A 24,191-nucleotide genomic window follows, 5' to 3' on the forward strand; every position below is an offset into this window, starting at 1 on the left:
GTTTTGGAGGTTTTCTTGATCTAGTGTTTCTAAAGTTTTAATCTTCTCATGAAGAGCCATCTTCTGCTTAAATACATGACACAAAAGAGGGTATTGTCAATAAAAGAGTTTTCATTCTCTCATTAAATGGCAGTTTTTATATAATTTTGTAATACTGCATTATCTTTACCCTAAAAATACAGATTTCCGTTATTCCTTGTCCTCGTAATAGCAACTTAATTCTAAAAACAGCAAGAACACAAGACTTGAATGGATAAAAATATCACTTAGTACTGGTGTTCTCCCCTCCCTCCAAATATTTCTGCACCTCAAACTTGCTTCTTTGATTAATGAGTATGTCAACTTAGCAACTCTGTTGCAGAAGGGAACATTGCACCAGCCAGGAAACCTGACTTACTGTCCTGGCACCCTACAAATCCATGGTCAAAATATTTTTCAGTTATGGAGCCAACAAACAGCAGCACTATGAACAGCAAGGAACCCACCCCATTCTCAGCTGTGGCTGGGAATACTGTTACAAAGTATGGAGACAGAGCCAGCAAAGAAAGCTGCAGAATGAGAGGAAAAAACAACAAAACCCAAAAAAAACCCCACAACCAAACAAAACCCAAGTTTCATGCAGCAGTGACAAAAAACAGCTTTAAAGGATGTGATATAAAAAATTACTACCATTTTCTGAATTCCCTTTGTTCCCAAAAAGCTTTCAGTTTGTCTTCCTATTTACAAGCAAATGGCATGTGTTGACACCATAGAAATAACACAGCTGAAAAAGAGAAATAGGTACTACTCTAGCTTCCAGATAACCCATTATATCTACATAGTCATCAATAAGGATGTAAAGACACAAAAATAGCCCACTCTCTTCCCTCCAGTTTCCAGGAGTTTGCATGGCTCTGGAATTACTCCAATTTTACCAGGTCATTACTGTAAAGGAAGTGGCAGGCACACCTAACCTGGGGAGTAGTCAAAAATACTTGAACCTTTATCATTATTATGATGTTTGTTCTCAACACGCTCAACATAAAACCAGACCTACATAGAGCTAGAATTGTGCTATCACTGATCCAACAGCAGTCAGGGAAATAACAGAAAACAAATATATATGTATGTAATTGCAGGGAACATTCAACTACTGCATGCCCAGAAGTTGGGCGGTGGGAAGATGTTTTATCCACATTTCTTGACAAGTGATGGACAGCTCCTGAAACTGAAAGCAATAGGTTTCTAGTCCTAGGGGTATTGCCTTCAAATATGTCTATGTTCTCAGGGTGGATCAGTTTTCCCTGCTGCAGGCATCCTGCTGAGAGGTGAGGTCCCAAGCAAAACACAGGAATCTGACTGCAAGTCTTTGAGGTGGCAGGAGCCAAGGGAGGTTCAAAGACAAGGCTGGCTGGTGGGCAGCACCTCTGAGTACTGCTGAGGTTAGAGGTTAGTAAAGCAGGAGCCACTGGCCAATAAAACAGTGTTTGGAGAGCCCACCCTATAGATAAATTGGGGATCTGTTTACACCTTTCCCAGCTTTCTGAGTTACACACACTGATGCTTCCCACTGTGATCTTGTCCTGTGTCCACCAGCATCTCCCTTCCTTGGCAGCTGCCCTGCTCTCTGCTGGTTGGCTTTCTAACATAGCTAAAGGATGCTTGGAAACTTTTAATCAGCATCCAGCATCAAAAATAAATAAATAAAAGCACAACTGCTTTTATTTGTGTCAACTGCTGCAATAAGATCTGGCTTGTTTGAGATTTCCCATGACTGTTGTACTAATGCTGGGAGAATAGAAGCTTAAATTCCCTTGATTAGAGAAGCTAAACACAAAGCAAGCCCAGTGCCAATCACACACATGAAAGGACAGCTTTTTGAAGGACAAAAAAAAAAAAATCTAGGTAAGGTTACCACCATATTATAGCTGTCAAAAATCAGCACATACCTCAATTTCAGAGCTTAAGCTCTATACCAGGAAGAACTTGCCCTTTTGATGAAGGCATGTTTTGCTCAGTTTCCTGTAAGCTATACAGCTCTGTTTTATATAAGCACAAATATTATACACATACCCCATACACACAGTTCTTGACACTGGACAACTTTAACCAGACATTACTGCCAGCATTGCTTGAATACAAATACATCTTACTGACTTCTCTGAGGATAAAAGCTGAAGGACTGGCAGTCATGAGGTTTTTTTCCATATCTACTGGAAAAATGTCATTTAGGACATGGTGCTGCTTTCTTCCTCCACATCTTAAAAATAACTGATCTTAACTTGAGCTATATAAAAATACCTCATCCTTCATGGTTCAAACTGCACAGGGCTGTATGGCTGTCTGATGAAATGGGGAAGGTGCAGGTTGTGATAACACTATGTGGGAGTCACACCACAATGAAACAGGATTGAAAATAAATTCACATGAAAAAAATAATTGAAAGACATCAACAAGAGTTATTTATTTTTTTCTTGGTAAGCATCTGGAATAGCATGCTATTCTTTACTGTATGAAGTCAAACTTCTATCCATGATTCCCTACTCCAACATTACCATCCTGGAATATGCACACCCTCTACTATCCTTCTGCCCATAGCATCTCTACAGAATTTAGTTGCCAGGATTCAAAGACAACAAATGCCAGGTGTCATTTTAACTTCTAAAGAACATTCAAAATTGTAGCTAATTAAAAAAAAAAAAAAAAAAAAAAAAAAAAAAAAAAAAAAAAGGAAGAAGCCAAAGCCCAGATACAAATTACAGCATTTGAAAGCCAAGGGACACTACAGTATATTCCTAAACCAGCCCACTATTCAGCTTGCAAACAGACACATAATTTTCCTACCTCCAGGCATCTAAGAAACTATCCAATAGATCTGCATAATTTAGAGACAAAGATTAAAGGAAAAGCTGGCTGAAGATTATCTGGCAGCAAATTGTTTCTATAGAAAATGTAAGACCTTTCTAATTTAAAAGCCAGATGTTCCTACTGTATTGTAAGATACATTTGATACAGTCATTAAAACAGGATCTAGATTTCTAAATTCCATTCTTAATATTATGATTTGACCTGCTACAAGTCATTACATATCTATTTACTCATCAGTAAAATGGATACAAGACTAAAGTGTATTTACTATTCTATTTTATATACTCACATGCAAATTACTACAGCAATGCAGTGTATTTATACTATATAGATAAATGCTAAAGTTGTAATACTTTCAGTAATTGAAGGGGGTAAACAAAGCAAGCAGCTTTGATAAGGAATGTGATGTGGTACAGACTATATAGCAGCAGAAGGAAAGCACCAAGTAACAAAGAGTGCAACAATAGGAGATATGCTTAATCATCCATTTGTCTGCAGCTAACTGCTTCATGTGCATGACCGAATATTTTCAAATATTCTTTCTAAAAGTACATGCCTTTCTAATTTCTGGATCATCTGGTTTATCTGTTGTCTACTCAAGTTGTGTACAGCAATCTGCAAAGGGTATCCAAAAATCTACTGTGCAACATGATACAGACTCAAACACAGAGTCTTAAAATCTAATCTGAAAACCAAAATAAAATTGTCTTAGAATAGTGCAATTTTCCTCTTACAGTTAAGTTTAACCTTTTGCTGTTTAGAAGCTGTCAATGAAGATACAAAAGCAGCCCAAATATATCCTATAAAAATTGTACATAGAGGTGCTGATTGGTCTTAAATTTCAGAGCTCTCAGAGATGCCACAAAGACAATTTTCTTCATTCTGAAAAACAACAAGGCAGGAACGGCAAGAAGAAAAAAAATCTAGGATTAGAATACTCTCTGCAACAACTGAAGGGAGAAGGGAGCAATGAAAGTCTCATATATAAATGCCAAGGATTCTACAACTCCCATGGTGATCCTGGCAGTAAGCCAGGAAAAAGTTTTTTTCTTTCCTTTGCTGTTTGCAGCAACAAATCTTTCCTCTGGGGGAGGGGTGAGAGGGCTGGAACTAACTTCACTGCATCTGATAAGATGGCAAATTGTCCAGGCCTGACATTTATGGGGGACCCAGAGCTTCACTGAAGCACTCTGGGAGGATTAAAGCAGGGTTAGGCTCTGCAGTCACACTCCTTAAAACGCTACAAATGGCAGACAGATGAAAGTTTTCTTCAATTTGATAATGATGATTCTACAGAACCCAGAGACAGAAGCTGTCCCCTGTCAGGGAAAGAACTGCAGCTGTACATTTAATATTCTCATTAAAAGGACTTATAAAAGCCTAAGTATGCTCAAAGAGCATCTAGTGTCCAGATATTGAAATGAATTTCTGTTTAATTGGTTAACAAGAACTAAATCCCATCTCTTTCATGTAAGCTGCACCACCCACAGGAAAACTCCACCACCCATTTGCTTTAACTCTATCCAAGACCATTTCACTGCAAGAATGGGATGTTTCACACGCTGGCAGTGATTGCCTGGAGCCAGCAGAAAGGCTCATATAGCTGTCAGCAAGCTGATAAGAGTTGAAATTACTCTACAGAGCCCTCTTTAAAGAAGAGCCAAAGAAGCACATTAAATGAAAGGGAGGAGGGTCAGAAAAGCCAGCCACTCATGTTGTTTTAACGTGGCACTAAAACAAGCATTGATTTATGCTTGTGTCTTCAGCTCTGTTTGACCTGGAGCCTGAACTTCAGTTCAGGGCTGAGGCACACGGGATGTGCCCAAGAAAAACCACAACAGCTTGTCCAGGTATTCCAACTGTGGGAAGAAACACTGCAAACTACATGTTTTCTATCCACATTTTTTTACCCTGAATTTACATCCTGTTTCAGCCTTTAATTGTCCACTATTAAAGGCTAAAAACCACAAGAGGTTGTGATTATCTAAAACTTTAATTAGTGAAAAGCAAAAATGGTACATGGCCAGTATTTGAGAGGGTACCTTGTGGGGCTTCAGGAAAGTAAATTAAACATTCATCTGAAGAAGGAAACTATACATCACTTTCAATAGTCTCCCACTGAAGTGTTTAGCAGCCAGTGAAGTCAAGATGAATTTTAAAAACCAGTGATTCTCTGACAACGTTATTACACAAGGCAATGTAATACTAAAGTCTTTTGTAAACATGAGTCCTGAAGCTGCCAGGTCTGACCAAACAGCCTCCTGTTCCCATATTGTCCCTCTGACAGTGCTCCACAGCAGGTACCTTAGGAACCCCCTCCTACAGACACAGCAGGCTTAAGCCACCACTTCCTCCAAGTACCCTCCAGCTTCCCAAAGTCTGCAGTGCAGTGCAGGAACTTTGAAGCCAGAGGGTATATCTTCACCTTCATCTCTGACAGATTTTCCTTCTCTGGATTTCTTCATTCTGCCTTTTATGTCAATAAAACCCCTTCACCCACATAAAATTATGAAGTAGTGATTCTCACAGGCTACCTCTTAGTTCTGTGATACCACCTTTTTTTTTTAGACCAGATTCCAAAAAATAAAAGTAGTAAGACATCAAATGAAATTGTATCCAACAATGTAGTCACATCCATTAATTTTTTTAATTTTTAGTTCAGTATTCTATTCCTGCTTCATCATCACAAATCATTCATTTTCAAGATGAAGACTGTTACACTATTTCATCAGTCTTCTCTTGAAACTTTTGATCACCTTTGTTTATAACATTATTTTCAAGATAGAAGTACCATAACTACACAGTGTATTCATGGTGCAGACATACAAGAGATTTATATTAAAGCACAGTATTTTCCATCTTGTTCTCTATCTCTTTTCTAAAAATTCTTTGTATTTTTTTTAACATAACTGACCATGGAATTTATGCTTTCACAGAACTATTTATTACAGCTCTTAAGAATTCTTTTCCAAGTGATTGCAGCTAGTTGAGAGACCAAAACTGCCTATGAGAAGGCTGTTTGAAATCGCATATATACTCCTTTGTATACTGAATTTATCACTTTATCATTTGGCCATTTTGTACCTGAATTTCTGTGGCCTAAGGTGTGCCAGTTCCAAATAAGACCCTTCCCAAAGCAGATAACTCATAATGGATAAATGCAAGTGATTTTCTATAACTGTTTGTTCAAGCTGCAAAGTTTCTCTTAAAAAGCCATGTTATTCTGGGGTACTTAACTCCTATGCAGGTGCCCAGCTTCAGGGAATTTCTTATCTCCAACCTCTCCACTCCTCAATGTATGTTTGGTTGAAATTGGGTACTAACAGACATCGGAAGAGAAATCAGCATGCACAGTATACCTGATCATACACGTTTCCCTAGGAAATCAGGATGAAAAGAACTCCCACATTTAAGAACACCAGCTCATCATCCTTGTGCCATCAGAGCACACAAAGTCATCCAGTGTTCCAGAACAGATATGAATTCAGAAGTATATATTCATATAGATAGATTCACCTCACAAAAAGAGGGTGAAAAAAGCACAGTGGCTCAGATATAAGCTGAGGATAACTTTCACACTAGTTAAAGACATTTGTATATCAGCTACAGAAGCATGCTTCCGGAGACTAACCTGAGGCTTCCAGAGCAAAACCTTCAAAAAAAACAACAACACAAAAAAAACCCCAAAAAAAACCAAACAAACAAACAAACAAAAAAAAAAAACACACCACCTGTTGCAAAGGAAACTGTACAAGGCATGAGACAAGGTAATATCAGCAAAGTTTTGTTTTCACTCTGCAGGAACAAGACAGACTTCTCTATCATACAGGCCCCTTACATCTACTTCTTCCCCTCCACTTCTAGAACTTTGCTATTACCTAGATGCTGGTTAGAGGTGCAGATAAAATGAAAGCACAGGATGCAGCATCAGGTCTGTGCAGCTAAGCTGCTTATCAACTTGCCTCTGGGCACTTCTGCCAGTGTTTCAGACTCCATATGGAACTATTTATGAGAGGGGGATGGATCAAGGAAGCTTCAAAGAAAATGAGAATGACAACATTACTGTAGAAAAGACAAGACGGCAATCCCAGAGATAGGTAAGTTTCATCCACACTGCTATTAATTTTAGCAGTTCACACAACAAAGGCTGGTTTTGATGGTCAAAATGTTGCAGTTCATAAGAGCTATAATTATTATATTTATTATGCATTATCATATGTGAGCATCTGGTTTTCAGGGACATATGCTGTACCTGCAGTATTGAAAATATGTATCAATTTTTTAAACTGTGTAGACTAGGCTACAAGCACAGATGCTATTCCCTTTTGTGAGGACACACAGGAAATTGGACTGGGAATTGCTGAGAGCAAATTGTTCTGCAAGTTTGCATAATAAAAGCATAAGTTAATATGGCTGATCTCCAGAGATCTCAGATCTCACATTTCTACACAGAGATGTGTAGGTCTCACATACCTATATCATCAGGTATGATGTAGGACAGTAGAATTAATTTTGATTTCCCACACTCAAACTCTGCTCAAATCAATTAATCTATTTCCCAGTTTATTTTATGTACTGTCTGATAAAAAATTGAGCAAAATAAAATTGTATTGTAGGAAATCACAGCTCAGGTCATACCAGCCACAGATCCTAGCAGATGTCTCCAAAACTGAAACTCCTGTATTTTACGCTCTTCATAATAGTGTTATGTGATGTCCATGATAGGTGTACAAACAGGAAGAAAACACTTGCAAATATGAGTTCTTATATAATTTAAATGTAATGACTTCTCTCTACGAGACCTCCCCTCTTACCCAGCTGATGTAGCTAGAAGTATCTCCAGAAACAAAGAAAAAAATATGCAGAGAAAATTTTACTCATTAGAAGAAGAAAACCTATTTCAACTTGAAAAAAATTATATACAGGTGTATGCTTATGTGTTTATGTCTATATTTTAACCTTGATGTACAATCTCCAGAGAATCTCCTGTGATAAAATACTGCAAAAAAGTACAAAGTAATCAACAAACAAAACTGGAAAGCTAATAGAGCAATATTTGTTATAATTTTGTTGATGATCTTGTTCTATTTGCCTAGAAAAAGATGAACCATGCATGTCAGGTTACTGGTAGTCCACACAGTATCAGTCATTAAGTACTTTTCACCATTCTAGATGGCTAGAACACAGAACACCTATCAGCAAGGGAATTGCAGAGACACACGGGGATTTTGCCTTATAAATAAGGCTGGCAGGATCTGAAATTAATGGATAACATGTTTAAGTATCCTCAATACACATGCAGAAACAAATTCACAAAGATGAAAGACAGACTTTGTGATTTCATCCTGTTACTTTCACTATCAAAACACACAATAAAAGCAGTAAGATGTGAGAAGATTTAGAAAAACACATCAGACCTTGAGTCAAGAGAATCACATTTTCCACTGATGTTCGGTGATGTTTTGAACCCAGTGACAATGACTATTGCAAACCAGGTATAATCCAACAAAATTCACTCTGAATAGAGACTATACATGTATTGTAAGCACTAAAATATCATCTATTTTAGGTTAATTTTATAGAGTTACAGGTATTGTAGATAATGTATATATAATCCAAATTAAAGGGGTTATTGTTGGTTTGTTTCATTGTGAATGCTTAGGAGGTTTGCTCCTTTGTCTTTATTTTGTTGGTTTTTTAACAGATGAGTTGCCTGATTTCATACTTTAGTGTTTGAGATGTCCATAATGTCATGTGCATTGTCCATAGCTGGAGAACACTATCCTGAAATGATTATTTTACATTATCAATGAAATAGTCAACAAGAAAGTTATTGCACACTTTGACAGACTATTAATATCAGTTTTAAAGCTTTATTAGGCAAAACTCCCTAGTGTTAGCATCTCTAAACCAAAAATCACATCTCTAGGAGTTGTAACACCAAGCTTACTTTCTCATCTCCTGGTTTTGGTGGCACGTTGGTGCTGCCAGCAGGCTCCTTCAAATTGGTTCATTTGTGTGAAGGCACTCAAGAGAAAGGAGACCCCTGATGGCTGCTGTGGTATTTGCAGACTCAGAACAGAATGAAGGGAAGCTGGCAACAGAATTTAGGTGTGAAAGTATTTACATCTAAATTTGAGACTAATTTTTCCTCATATATCAGTATTAACATACACTGTGCAGCTTTCAGCACTGCCTAAGTAGAAATAACTAGAGTTTTGTAGGCTACATTCTAAAGAAATGTCTTGGGTCACGTTTTACAAGGACAACTTTGTCACTAAGGTTGTGTAAAGGAATTTCAGACACATGACTTCACAATTCTTGCAGAAATTTGACAACAGAAATTCCATGCATCTTGAAAAGTCAATTGAAATCAGATAGTTAACTTTTTCCTTAAATAACTAGCTCTTACTTCCTCTATGATTTTCCTGATGAGGAACTGAGGCAAATGATAAGAGAACCATCTTACCTTATAACAAAATACACTCGGGTACAATAAGATGTCAAGGATGAAATATCCTAGATACAAGTGTACATTACATGTTAATATCCTCTTTTCTGGCCTGACAGTTCATGGTCTCAGCTCTTGCAGACATCAAATAAGAAAAATCTCTGTCTCAGAGGAATTGTCAATGTAGATAAAATATTTTAAATATTTTGGACTTAATGCTCCCCTCACATTTTAAATTACTAAAATTTTTCTACAAAGCAAAGCTTTCTTTCAAGTAAACACAGATTCTTGAACTTCTTAACTACAATTTAAATACCATGTAGAAAAACAAATATATACTGTGATTTAATCAGAAATATGTTAATAGATGTCACTAAGCAGTACACTCAGGGAGAGCTACCCCACTGAGGTAGATGGCAAATGCAGATGTTTAGCATAAAGAAAGAACAGGGTAAAATAATAAAAAGTGGGTATTTCTGCATTCCAACAGCTTTCAAGCAAGGCAGGTGTATGAACCTACACTCCAACTGGAAAGCAAGAAAAATAATTTAACCATGGTACAGTGCTTTACCTGTCTTTGCATCTCTTCAATCTGTCGCTGGGGGATACTTTGCAGAATACTGTACATTTCAGGCATCTTCTCTTCAGGGATGACAACAGAGGCCCTATAAGTAAAGAAATCATATAGCAAGGTGAGAAGAAAGAAATCCTACACTGAAAGAAGTTTTCCAGAAGAAGTTTTCATTAAAAGACTGCTTTTCCAACCCAGAATCTTGTCCTATTTTAACAAGACATTCAAAAGACATAAGCAAAAAGAAGCAGTCTTCTTTCAGTGTAACAAAATATTCCACAGCAATTCCTTCCCAACACAGCCAGTCTGCCCACAGATAATGCTACCTAAGTCTGTAGACTAATCTGTCCAGACAATCAAGTAACTATGGAAGAGAGAAAGATTCAGAAATTCTGAATTCTCATCTATGGATTGCCACTGACTTGCTGTCAGCAGAGATTTTTGGAATAAACAAACAGTAATAGCATATACAGTGTTACAAATAAATAATTTTTTTACATATTATCCCTATCCCAAGATCATGTAACTTGCCAGAGTGCATAGAAAAATAATCTAAACTCCTAAAATGTACTCAGTCACAAAGTAATAATATCTTTCCATCTCAGATAAACTTGGGAATCATGGTGCAATACAGAGAATTAGTATTTCTGTGATGCCATATTTAGTATATATTTTCCTTGAAAGAGCCTGAATAGAGACCAGTCCCCATTGAATTCAAGCCCAAGATTATACAGCAAATCTGGTTTAGAAGAAAAAATGACTGGCTACAGAATCAAATGCTCTGTCATATTAGCTTCATTTATTTTCCTCTCCTATTTTTGATACATAATAGATCAGAGGCAAAGACAGTGTGCATCTTATTCTGTATTTCATTTCCTGTAACCCACAGTACACTCAACTTATCACACATATTTGGTGCAAATCACTGAGGCAGTGAACTACAGGCAGTGGTTCAATGTACAACAGTGAGGGTACAGACCTCTTCCAGTCCAGGACCTCAGAGAAAGGCAAAATGTAGGAGTCAGCAATGATGACTGGGACACAGCCAGCTTGAAGAACATCACTCAGCACAGCCTGGCCCAGGCGGGCTCCACGTAGAACAACACAGAACGTAGACTCCTGTCAAAAAATGGTATCCAACATACAGATGAGGAAAAGAAGGAAATGTTGTATTTGCATTGTGTGTGTGTATGTATATATGCATCATGTTTTCCTGCCCTTCCCTTCATTTAAAAAAAAAAAACAAAAAACAACCAAGTCAAAAGGAAAACCAAGTTGCCCTGTGCAATCAATATATTCTGAATGATTAGCTAATTAAAAAATTTTTACTAATTCAAAAAAACTTTATCTTCCAGAGAATAGGAAAAATATCAGAAGTGGAGGAATGAGAAATGGACTGGTAGGACAATTCTGTGCTTTATTTTAATAGCCAAACTTTAGAATTCAGTTAAGAAAACTCAAGGAGAAAAAGAAATTTAAAATATTTCAAAGGTTTGGCACAAGATGAGCAACAATTGAGATAAACTTATTTGAGTATAAACTGGATAGAGCCAACTTAATGTTCTTCTATTATAAGGCAGTGCAGCTCTATGGATAGCAAGGAAGTAAAATATTTAATATCTCAAGTCATCTGACAGGTTTGGCAGCATTTTCACAGGTAAATTAAGGAATCAGGGACTAGAAAAAGTCCTCACAGGCTTTACAGTTACATAAATTACAATTACAGAACTCCAAATATAAAGTAGTTAGCAGTGGCTCACAAGTAAAACAGTGATGAACCGAGTAATCTTTCCTAAGTGCAGCAGCATTCAATGTGTCCCTTATTTAACTGAGCAGCAGAATTAATACCATACTTATCAGACCTCACAATACCTATGATTTTGTAGGATTAGCAGGTATAATGGATACCAGGATTAGACTTTTGACATCTTATGCATAAATCAACTAAGAAATACTGATACATATAGAATTCAACACTTAGAGAAAAATAGCAAACTGCACAAATATAAAGCATGAAGTAACTAGCTAAGATTTGTACTTTGCAGAAGAGGACATTTCCTACCAAAGTACAGGCAAAGAAAGGGTATTCATGCGACTGAAATGTGTTATGGAAAAAACAAATCACTCCACCCACAGGTAATATCACAGCCCAAAAAGACATACAATTGATGAAATCTGAAGGATTCACTCACTCTTCACAGTAACAAAAAAACCTCAGAGCAGGGTTCAGTCTTGGGCAATGCACTTCCAGTGGTAAGTAAAGGATGATCACTTACCTTGAAAGTATAAACTACAAGAAAAGATTAAATCTATCAATGCTACTTATTCTGAAGGAATGAGTGCAGGAGGAAGGGAGCTTCAAAGATAAAAAAAGTTGTCGCAGAAAACAATATAATCCATTTACTCATGTCCACAACACACAAGACAAAATGCCATGTGTTTAACCTGAATCAGAGAACACTTCTTGACTGTGTTGCACTCACCCCGAATGTAGGGACTTTGGGTCTCACTGCCACTGAGGAATCTTGCTACAGATTCAAGATCTCAAAATAAATGCTAGTAGAATTCAGCTACACAACAGGGAAAATCCCAAGTCAGTATTATCCCTAAGCTTAAGAAAGAAAAATTATAAAGTTGATACAGGGTTTCCCACAGACAAGAAAACATTTTTCCAGCTTGTGTTCCATGGCCTGAAGAAAAGGAGCCAGAATGCTCAGCAGGACAGCAAAACATCAAGACGGAACTAGGAAATACAAGGGGTTTTGCTGGCTCTTCACTTGTTTCCTGATGCAATCATAAGACCTGTGTTCATACCCACAGAGTACTAAGAGCCTTGAAAAATCTCATCCAAGAGAAGACTGTAAACAGGAAGTATTAACAACCCAGAAGTCCAAGAGTCTGTCTAGTAAGACATCTGTAAAGGCAGTGCTGGAAAGGATGAACTGTGATCCAAGTCCCCCTTCCCCCACTCTTAGACAGGAAGAGAAGGAAAAGAAGGGTGTGGGGAATGGAAGGAGCCGAGGGAATGAAAACACATTTTAACCATTGGTTCACTAGATCACACAGGAGCAGGTGGAAGAGACTAGTAAGGTCTGGGAGAGACAAAAAGGATGAAAAAAAAAGCCCAGATGTGGACACACATGCTCATCTGCCCAGATAACCATTTTTCCTGTCTAGACAAAGGTTACTATAAATACATCTCCTCACATCACCACTGTTATCAGCCAGACATTCCAAAGGGAAATGCAGGGGAAAGTATTTTAACAATCTCGGCATGTGCCAGCTCTCTTCTGAGTATAAAATCATATATAGCAAGATATAGATACAGATTCCCCGACTTGCTATCCTTTAGCAATTCAGTCTGTATTTAAAGATCTAAAGCAAACAAGTTATTTTTTTTACTCAAAGTTTAGGACTCACAGTGACCCTTTCCTCCCTCTCCTCCTCCTCCACATGGAATTTTAAACATATTTCCTATGAAACATAACAGGAGGGGTGGAAACTTTGCCTTTCCTCAGCTTGTTTGTTATTTTACCAGCATTTGCTGAAGTTCAAAGACAGATTATATGCTGGTGGCTGCAGACAGAGCACAGTGGCCTGTGGCATAACTCACTTCACCACACTGCATGCCAAAGCACCTCTGTAAGTGAATTGCCAAGAGACATAGGTGTCTGGGAGCACCATCTAGTTTTATCTTCACTGACACATCAAAAGGCCTCTGGAAGTTGGGCCAAGGCCATGAAACACATTTCACCTAGATGTTTTCATAGCTGCATGCTGACAAGCCTTCTAGCTCACTCTGTCATATCTACACAGACAGTTTTGTACAATTTAACTACTAAGCTGCATACAAAAAGATGTAATCTGACTAACTCTACTTAAATGTAACACTCTTGCTGTTAAAAGTTCATTTTAATCTTCTATCCAATTGACAAAGCCATCTTCAGCTCCAAGCTTCATCTAGCAAGGACTGGACTGTCATATTTGAGAAATTAATTCCAAATTCATGCCTGCTGAAAGTGTTTTTGCCAGATATTTTGGAAGGTGTAGATTCCAATGTTCCTTTCCAGTTTTGAAGTGAGCAACTTTATCTGCCTCCTAAAGTTTTTCCTCCCATTTCTCCACTTCAGCATCCCATTGCTGCTGGATTTGGCAGTATCTTTTGTGTAATTTTTTTAAGTTTACATGACACTGTCTCGCGTTACTAAACCACCATGATGAGTCTCATATAAGCACAGTCTGCATGTAAGTTTGAGTACATAGTTTTTGGTCCTCTTAAGGATAAAGTTAGGTTATAATAGGTTATAATACTTCAAATTATGCAGTTTTAAAACATATCCATGTTTTTATTAATTAGATACAAGGAAGTACCCTGCCACTGCTAAACAGGAACAGAATCACAGCTAAGGAAGACACCACTGGGAAGAGGAGTCTGCAGGAGAGACAGCCTTACCTGAAGCACCTGGGGATAATCAAAGACTTGATTCTTGTAGCAGCGTTTGCGCACAGCAGGGACCCCATCTGACAGGTTTGTGCATTTGTCCAGGACCAGCACCGAGTCCCCATTCTCAGCCTGCAGAGCCTCCAACTCCAAGCGGTATTCTGGGTGCAGAGCCATTTGAGATGACAGAATGAAATACCTGCGAGGGCTGAAAAAACACAGCCAGGTCACCTGACAGCACTGCAAGTTTACTTCCAAGATGCTCAAGAACACATTTCCTTCCATTCTGGAAAAGCAGAGCAAGAGTAACTAAATGTGGACATGCTGCCAAGCCCGTATTTTCAGACAACACTGGAAAGGCTAATGATGAAATATAATTAAGTCTGGGATAGTAAGTGGCTCAGCATTTACAATTCTGAATAAATTTGTACTTGGTAAGAGTGCTTATTACATCAGAATAGACACTTGCATTATAACTCCTATTATAAACTTAGAGAAATATTATTTAGCTGCATTTTAAATCAGCCTGCTACTGATACCAGGATTGCTTGTACTTTTGTTTGGTGTTTGTGTACTAAAACAAAGTAGATAGGACACTGAGTGCTTCTAGTTTCTCCTCCCATATATGCTCTCACGAATTTTAATTGAGAAAAGATGCTGAACTGACAACTCAGTATTTAGCATTTAGCTTATTTAGTCTTGATATGGTGACAGCAGCAATAGAGTAAACTCATCTTTTTAACTGTGATTCAGTTCTGTCCCTTGGGGCAATATAGAGGCAACATTTCCAAGGAAAAGTTGAATGCCCATATGGTGTATGTTATCCCATACACTCTCAACTGCTACCATGCTCCAAAACCATGAATATTTAAAATGTGATGAACATTTTGCATACTGACATATTTTAAAACACTAATTAACACTGGAGGTAAACCATACAGGAATACAAGTTCAAATTAGGTGCTTGCTGCTTAAAAAAAGTTATACCAATACTGGAAAATAGCGTGTCATATAATTGTTATTTATACTCATCTACTTGGGTTTCCTTTTAAGACAGTTCAGCTAAAGTCAGACTGCTCCAACCACTCCCCAGTGAAAGGAATACACATAATGAGTGAGTGCCCCCATGCTGCCAAAAGAACACAGGAAGCACGAGGCCTGTATTTAGGATTCCAGTTCTACTCCATGTGATGCCATCTTTAATTTACAGCTCTGAAAACACACAAACACACACTTTATAAAGTCAGACCTCTCCTGTTGCTCTTCTCACCTCTTCTACTCATTTTCATACTGTCACTATGCACAGATGCATAGTATTTTTTTTAAACATTCTTTCTCACAAGTCTCCAGCTGCTACCAACTTGCTACCAGCTGAAATGGATTTTAAGCAATCCAATTAAAAAGGCAAGTAAATCAACCCCCCTCAGTTCAGCTCTGTAAGAGGCCTTAAAAAAGGAAATAATGATACAGATGAGTGATAATAAATGCATATAACCAGCTAAAAAAAAGACGTATGTTTGTGTGTGTTTATGTTTAAAAGCAAATTTTGCCTTGAAACTGTCATCACTCTATGACACTCAAAATCTAGCTTCTCCAACATTGCTACAAAGGAAAGTACATACCATCTCCCAAGAAATAACCCACTAACATAGTGTGATGAAAAGGTTTATCCCAAGCAAGCCTGGATTCTGAGCAGTGTGTCCTCGTCCCTCCCCTCCTGCAAAGAGCAGTCGAGGCTGGGAACCCGTCCCGCTAGTAACGCTGATGGCCACTGGATGGCACTCCGGACACCAGGCTGCCCAACACAATTTTAAAAAAAGCCGGTTTTGAGAAACAATCTCCAACACCTTTACTGAACACAAGACCTACTTCTCTTATTCGACCCAAAATGAGACACAGAGTTTATCTGACTACATGGACATGAACAGTACTACTGCTTCTCTCTTTACAACTGGTTCTATACATGCTGGAGCCTATCATCACATTCACGCCCTCCAGACAGAAACACAAAGCGTGCTTTCACTCTGACAGTGTAGTAACACCTGCGACCTACGAACAATCAGTGGGGATGCAACCAGATGCCACTCGCTGGCCTGCTCCAAGGGCATCACAAGCAGGGACATAAAGGGTGTGAGCAAAGAAAACCACTGCTGCACAAGTTTGTCCTGACTGCACTACTGTACTTGGAATAGCCAAGAGCAACAGCAAGAGCACTGCCCTTACCAGGAGATGCAACTGAACCCTAAGACTGGTAACTTTTGTGTCCAACAGAGGCTGCATCATTTCAATCAGTTTTCAATTTCATACTCTCTACAGAACACTGTAAGAAGGACCTAAAGTTTCCACATTTGTAAACGTGATCTTCACAATGAGCAGACAGATCATTGATCCCCATTGCCTCTGTCTGCCCATCTTTTAAACCATAACAGAGATAAGACCTTGTTACAGTGAAACTTTTTCAGCTGTGTAATTACCAGATTTATGAAATATAAAAAGAACAGCCTTCCATAACCAGTTAAAACATGTCTTCCAGACTTCCACCTCCTCTTGTTCTGAAGACATTAACAGATTAGAGAAGCCACCATTGCCAGGGTAGCTCACTTCAATGACTAATTACATGCTCTGAGGAAATCAGTGTTTATTTCCTAACTGTCTTGCTTTACTTCCAGCTACAAGGTTCACAGAGGGAAGGGCTGTGTTGTTTGTGTTTATGTCTTACTCCATTACATTAAAAAAAAAACCAAAATCAGTACTTTAAGCTCTGGATGTATGTATTCCAATAATCACACATACAAATTTTCATCCTTCTCTTTCATGAGCTTAATTACAGGTCAGGTGCAAATGGTGGGTGTTATATCAGGCTGGCAACCTGTCACAGTGGGATTCCTCAGGGCTCCAGCTTAGGGCCTGAGCTCTTCCATGTCTTCATAAATAAATTGGACACAGGACTGGAAGGGATACTAAGTTTGTCAACAACAAAAAATTGGGAGGAGCTGTTGGCTCCCTTGAAGGCAGAGAAGCTCTGCAAAGAGACCTCAACAAATCAAAGGGCTGGGCAGTCACCAACAGTAGGCAGTTAAACAAGGACGAGTGCCAGGCTGCACCTGGGACAGGCCAAACCTGGATGTATGGACAGCCTGGGAAATTAGAGGCTGGAGAGCAGTCCTGTGGACAGAAACCTGGGAGTCCTAGTCAATGGCAAGCTGAATATGAGTCAGCAGTGCCCTGGCAGCCAGGAGGGCCAGCCATGTCCTGGGGTGCATCAGGCAGCTGGTCAAAGGAGGGGATTGTCCCACTCTGAGTCCTCTGCACAGTTTTGCACACCACAATATAAGAAAAGTATAAAGGTATTAGAGGGAGCAGTTGGTAATTGAATCAAGACCATTAGCACTGGAACCATCAGCACTGAAAGCATCATCTATTTTAGTAGCAAGAGGTGTTAAAAACAACTCTTACAAAATTGCCCAAGCTCACCAGAAAGTTTAGTAGCTGTATTTATTTTTCATAATCATCAATACAAAATATGATATTGAATGCACTTTGCACAATTCATGGAAACTACTTTACCCTGGTCCTCTTTCTGGTAGATCAACTTCTCCTGACAACGGACTGTAAACAGGAATACTGACATCGTAGCCTTGCCGGTAAGTCCAAGTGGAGAAGCCTCCACCAGCCAAGAGAGCTCTGGAAAATACAAGAAAGTAAGTTTAAACTGAGAATGTAGAACATTCAAACTCGAGCGGTTCACTGCTTGTCATTATCAGAACAAGAAGGTGCATGCTCTGAGGTAAGCTGTTCCCTCAGCATTTGTCAGTGGTATGTTTTCATGCTGGTTTTAGGTTGACTTTAGTTTTTGTGATCTTAGTGTACTACTAAATTGGATCTAGTCACCAACAGAGTACTTACAATCGTATATGATCATGGAGGAATGGACCATTTTTGCATTAATATAGGAAAATCTAATATATTGCTGTCATTGTTGCAATTTTGAAGCTTACATATCCTAAGACAACTTTAATCTGAAGAAAAACATTCTTAATTATTTATACTAGTTAAGATATTCCTTGATGCCTGTACTAAAATTTGGTATAGCACAACTTTCAAATTGTTTGAGACAAGTTATATTTCAGATACAAATCACAGTACAGTAACAGTATTTTAGCATCTTACAGTGACTTTAGACTTCACAGGATGGAAAATTAAATGACGTTATTTGCAACTGTATTTTCAAAGTTATCATACTAGTGATATTTATTTCCTTTTTATATTACACAAAAATTCTATAAACAGAAAACATGAAAACAAGAAATCTGTATGTCATTACACTAAGTTCCAACAGTAGAAGTGGCCTGCGACTACATATATTCTAGAGATCATGGAAATAATCAAGGACTGATAAATTAAAATGCAATTCAACCTTCCAACAGGATGACCTGTATCATGCCTTTTCCTAGATGGGACAACCTTTTGCCACACAGAAATGCTTTAAGAAACAAAAGAGAACAACAGGTATAGAAGAAAGCAGTATATCATACAAAATTCCAGAAAAAAAAAGGTTTGCTACTATCTCCTATCACAAATCAAGCCTCTCTGAAAGATGCTAGCAGAGGACAACAGTTTTTCTGTTGCCATTTCATGTCCAGTGACCAGGTGGCATCAGGAACACATTATCCTAGATCCAAAAGAAGCTCAGATCAGCTTCTTTTGTGAGACTTCTCAAAAAGCTGATCAAACTTTCTCAGTCCTTTGTCACTCAACAGGAGGGTGTGCTATACTTTTAGCTGCTTCTGGGATACTGGTACCATATTTTTCAATTCCCATTTATCTCCTCTGTGGAAAGGAGCAGGACACAAATACATTACTAGACAAGGCACTAAAGAAAGGATCTTGAGGAGCTGTTCCCATTGTTGCAGCTATGATTACAGTGAAAAGCCTTACTGTCACAGTTCAGGTCAGAGCAGGCACAGGTCTCAGTAATCAGAACACACACAGGAACAAAAAGTCAATATGAGACTGGATGAGGCACCAACAATGCATTAGCTAAAATTCTTAGTTTCAGATATCACTGAATGAAATCCTTGATAAGGTGTTTGGAGAAGCAGTTTTCCACAAATGTTAGATAATAGATTGCCATTATACCAATTATCACCCAAGACCTTTCCCATCAGAACAAGACACTCAGGATGAACACAAGTATGTTGTGCCTGTTCTAATCCCCATCAGATGCACCACAGGATGCTTCACTTCCTGCTCTGACCTGCAGCACAACTGTTCAGCATTCAAACACCATGATCGCACTTTGCCATAAATGTGATTCTTTATTCAGAACACAAATTATGACAGGAACAAAAATCAACTTGAGAACCAGATGATAAATTAAGTACATGCTCAGTTTAGAATTTATGTTCCAAATAATTTCTAATTCCTTTCCAATGTCCCCCATCCCCCGGCTTTTGGTGACATGTACAACAATGCTGTGACTAGGTCCCACAGTTGAAGCTGCATGTTCTATGTCTTATCCGTATTAATTCAGTTACCAGAAGAGAGAAAAAAGATTGGCTTGAGTGTTACTGTTCTTGCACTTTATATCTCCCTTTTCTTTTTTAACACCCCCTCCCCCCAAACTGGGAAACCAGAACCAGATTGTTTTAATAGGATCCAGTGAAAACACAACAGCACCTCATCAGCCTTGAGAAAGCAGGTGTGTGTCATGCAGACTTTTACCTAAATAAACCCACAGGGAACCAACACCAGTTAAGTAACTCCACTTGGATTTTCATTGTACAGTGCATTAAAAGAGTAGGAATATTAACTCCTAATGTACTCAAGACAAATAATCTTTCAGTTGCACTAATCAGCAAGGAATGACTGTCCCTGAGCAACTTTTCACCACTTTTCAAATATTGATCCTTCCTTCTCTCCTTGAAGTGCTCCAGCTGGCCTGTAATCTAAATGTTTCTGTCCAACTGCCATCTGCAGTAGCTTTCTGCCAAACTTCACAAGTCACTGAACCCAATTCACTGACTGAAACAGAAATAAATAAGAAGTATCTTAGTTTATAAATCCAATTCTACAGCACCAGAATAGCTTTGCAAAAGAAATAATTTTAACCTCATCATTGTACCAAATCCAACAGTACTAATTAACAGATAACAGAGCTTATCTTTTAAGTTTTATGGCAGGAGATTATGTATGTTATGGCAGCTAATACTAGCAACATAACCTCCATGCCCATAAGGCAAACTTTCACCTTTGAAATTATGGAATAAAGCACTTTTACAGTGTCTTTGGAAATTGGATTTAAGGATTTAATAAACAAAGAACTTCTTAGTGAAGCACCTTAGCCAAGAACTCTTCCAGAAGTAAAATTATTATATAACTGAACTGCCCGCTGTGTATAAGGTCTTACTTTACCTGATTAATATTCTGCAGCAAATTAATAGAACACAAGTCTATTAAACCTCATGATCCATTACAGTTCAACTGTGTATGTCTCAAACATGTTGACTAGAAGGCAGGCCACACTCCCTGTTCAAACTTCACAAATATCACCTGTGTATATCCTAAGTGACCCACAAACTCCCACAAACGCAGTACTTCTGGTGTTGTCATGGTACATAAGTCAGATGTACCACGATCAGTCATTCAAAAACAACTGAACTCTGCCAGCATGCCTTTATTTTGGCCAGCAGCTTCTTACCCTGTGCTGCTACAAACAACTGTCTTTCACATGTGGTTAACTACCCACTCCTAACACCTTTAGACATTCTCAAATTAAAAAAACACACCCACATCGCTTGTTCCTTTAGAAATAAACTAAGAACTCCAAAGGTCTCCATACTGATAGCTCACACTGCATCACTCAGGTCTCTCCAGGACTAGGTCCACACTCCCAACTTCTTTCACAGGTCCCTCATCTTCACACCTGTGACCTGTAGAATAGGTTCTGTACATCAAACAGTCCAACTGTTGACTGTCTACAAAAAGGAATGTCCATTTTTTCCATCCCAAGCATTGTTATTGCCTCTCTTATGTATTACAGCTCATGATCATACAGCTGTGGACTGAGTCAGATTGGCAAACTACAACAGCTGAATGCCAAAAAAGACTATTTTTTTACTTAAATTACTCAGCTTTCCATGTTAGCATGACAAATACTTAGGAGAAACACCTACCAAAATAATAGGCTTTCTGCCTGCTAAGCCAAGGCATGCAAGGCCAAATGTAAACGGAGATTTCAGATCAAGAAGTAAAAATAAAAAGTTCTGTAGCATATCTACTACATTCAGTTAATAAATTCACTTCTTTGACAGACACATGTATCCATAAACATGCAGTCCTCGCCATGGTCAAATGAAAATTCTCCTTAAGTATAAATGTAAGATAACAAATGCAAGTATTTACTAACAGATTAACAGACTTGTTTACATGAGACTGATGCTTGACTGCCCTCTCCAGGCTAACCCATACATCCAACGTTTCATACAGAGAAGGAAAAAACTAAAGCCTTATTTCACAGTGATGTAATTACAATGAGAAAATTTACTCTTTAAACATGTGCAGAAAAAAAAATCTGTTCCAGTACTGGAGGATGTTTTTAATTGTCTTTGCTGAAAATAAATCAAGATACACTTCACAGACTTCACAGACAACCATCTTAGCAAAGAATCCATACCTCAGGCAAGACTTTATTAACATTTGACAGAAGAGAGTTAACTTTGACCTTCAGGAAAAGCACTGGTTACAATGGATGTAACTCAGCAGAACTAAGCACACACAGGCTGACATATTAGAAACATCTTCAGCAACAGGATCGCCTTCCTCTTATGCCAGCTTTCTTTGCCTTACAACCTCCTTTTCTCTTCCTAACTAAACTATCCTGCAAGTGGAAATTGAGCTCAGAATGTATGCCTTTTAAGTTCCTGGCAAATATTTTTAAAGCACACTTGCCAGAGAATAACTAAGAGCATTTGCCCAATTACTGATATAGTCTAATTATTAAGATAACAAAAACTACTGAAATTCAGCATAGTTTTGTCAAGCAGAGCAGCTGCTTTAAAATGCCCTTGAAGCACCTGACTTCTACTAGAAAGATGCTGCTACAATCATCTTTGAATTTCTAATTTGCATCAAACAGGACATTCTGTAAACCATTCATAATCAGTTACACACCAGATCAAATTCTCCAACCTTATAGCAAATCCAACACTTAAAAGCAAACTGTCAGCCACAAAATTGAGGATGGAGCTAAACTATCAGACTTCAAATGTAAACACCTCTTCTATAGAAGGCTTTACTCTCCTTTTTTAAGAAGTAAGCAAGTCATAGTCTATCTTTGTAAAGTCTAAGGAGCACATCCTTTGCTATCAATTGCGCTTCTGAGCTTGTCACTTCTTCAGTGGCACTTAAACCCAGATCTGTCCATCACACAGCACAACACATACCTATCTCTAGGAACATCTAGGGCGGTGTTATAATCTGGTGGCCCTCCAGGCAGCATATTGAAGAGCAAATGATTTGTGCCTCGATCCCACCTACAGCAAAAGAAGAAACAAACTGCAATTAGAAGGTTGTTCTCTACATAGAGACAAGTTCTGTCAAAGCCTAGTGCTGGCATTAACTCACTTCATTCTCCCCTCCTGCATTAGACTTACATTTTTTCACTTTGTGCTCTTTACATTCACACACCGAAGTTTCAGCACATACCTGGATAACTGTGCCAAAGCCTGGGCTGTCTCTTTGATACGGAGGGCGTTCTGATTGAGGACATCTATGGATGGCACAAAAAGGCAGGCCCGGTTGACATCGTCCGTGTAGAACTCACTGTCAGAGATGGCCGTCAGCAGCTCGTTGTACTCCCTGGAAATGGTGTTGCTCACCAACGTCCCATATTCATCCACATACTTTTTCAGTGAATAGATGTACACTTTGATTTTGTTCTTGGGATTGAAGCCACATCTGTAGACATCGAAGCAGGTGTGCATCCTGCAGCTGAGGTCTCCCCGCTCAGGAATGGGGCTATCAGCAGGAAGCTTGACCACGGGCACATCATGGACACTACGTTTTTCAACGGTCCAGTCACTGGATGATTCAATGGAGTGAGGCCAGAACTGGAACATTCCTGTGGCAATTAGGCCAAGCAGAACTATGGAAAAGAGAGTGATGTAATAGATGCGATGCTTGGTTTTCATCCTTGGGATGAGGGCTGGACCCCGGGTGTTATATTTGGTCGAGGCACACATAATGGCATCAATTAACTCTTGTCTCTACAAAATAGAGAGAAAGGTTTTAGGATGAACTCTACAAAAGATACATAGTTACCACAACGCAGAGAAACACGCAGTTACTCCTTCCAGGAAAGGGTCTTTGCCTCAGCAGATTGAAGTAGGCTTTCTTCAGATGCTCATGAGTCCCACTGGAATGCAAGATGCCAAATGGGACTGCCACTTGGCAAGCACCAACTGGGCCTGATCTGCTGGGTCTGGCTGTAATGAAATTACGTGGGCCAATTAACAACCACAAGCCAGAAAAAGGCACAGCTTGGGCAGAAGGAGGGAGAGGAAATCTCAGACACTGCAGAAGTGGTGAGGCCTGATAGGTCCCACCACATCTACAACAGAGCACATTCAGAGGGAACGCTAATAAAAAAACCAAAATGCTTTTCTACAGAAGAGAAACAGCCTGGATACCTACAAAGGGCTTATAACAGGGCATCTCACAAAACTTAGGATCGTTTCTAAGGTAACAGTGCTTCTAAACTGAATTTCATAGGAGCCCCACCATATCTGATTAGAATGATGGTGAACTACCTCTGGCAAGGAAAAGGAATTAATCTGTCATCTTTCTAAATGTGCCTTGTGGGGCATAAAAGTGTTCTATGA

The 24,191-nt window shown here is 38.7% G+C and overlaps 1 protein-coding gene across 2 annotated transcripts in view; it reads right to left on the reverse strand.

The window, feature by feature from the left end:
* EXT2 (exostosin glycosyltransferase 2) overlaps positions 1-24,191 on the reverse strand; it is a 71,936-nt gene that overhangs the window by 46,473 nt on the left and 1,272 nt on the right. For both annotated transcript variants that reach the window (XM_021533226.3, XM_021533227.3), the window contains 6 exons: positions 23,017-23,576; positions 22,755-22,844; positions 17,878-17,994; positions 14,323-14,518; positions 10,849-10,988; positions 9,870-9,963 (listed from right to left, as the gene is read on the reverse strand). In XM_021533226.3, coding sequence (XP_021388901.1) covers positions 9,870-9,963; positions 10,849-10,988; positions 14,323-14,518; positions 17,878-17,994; positions 22,755-22,844; positions 23,017-23,552 — 1,173 coding nt within the window. In that variant the 5' untranslated portion in view covers positions 23,553-23,576. The remainder of the gene's footprint in view (positions 1-9,869; positions 9,964-10,848; positions 10,989-14,322; positions 14,519-17,877; positions 17,995-22,754; positions 22,845-23,016; positions 23,577-24,191) is intronic.

This window comes from Lonchura striata, chromosome 6, assembly GCF_046129695.1.
Source record: "Lonchura striata isolate bLonStr1 chromosome 6, bLonStr1.mat, whole genome shotgun sequence".
In the NCBI taxonomy this organism is placed as follows: Eukaryota; Metazoa; Chordata; class Aves; order Passeriformes; family Estrildidae; genus Lonchura; species Lonchura striata.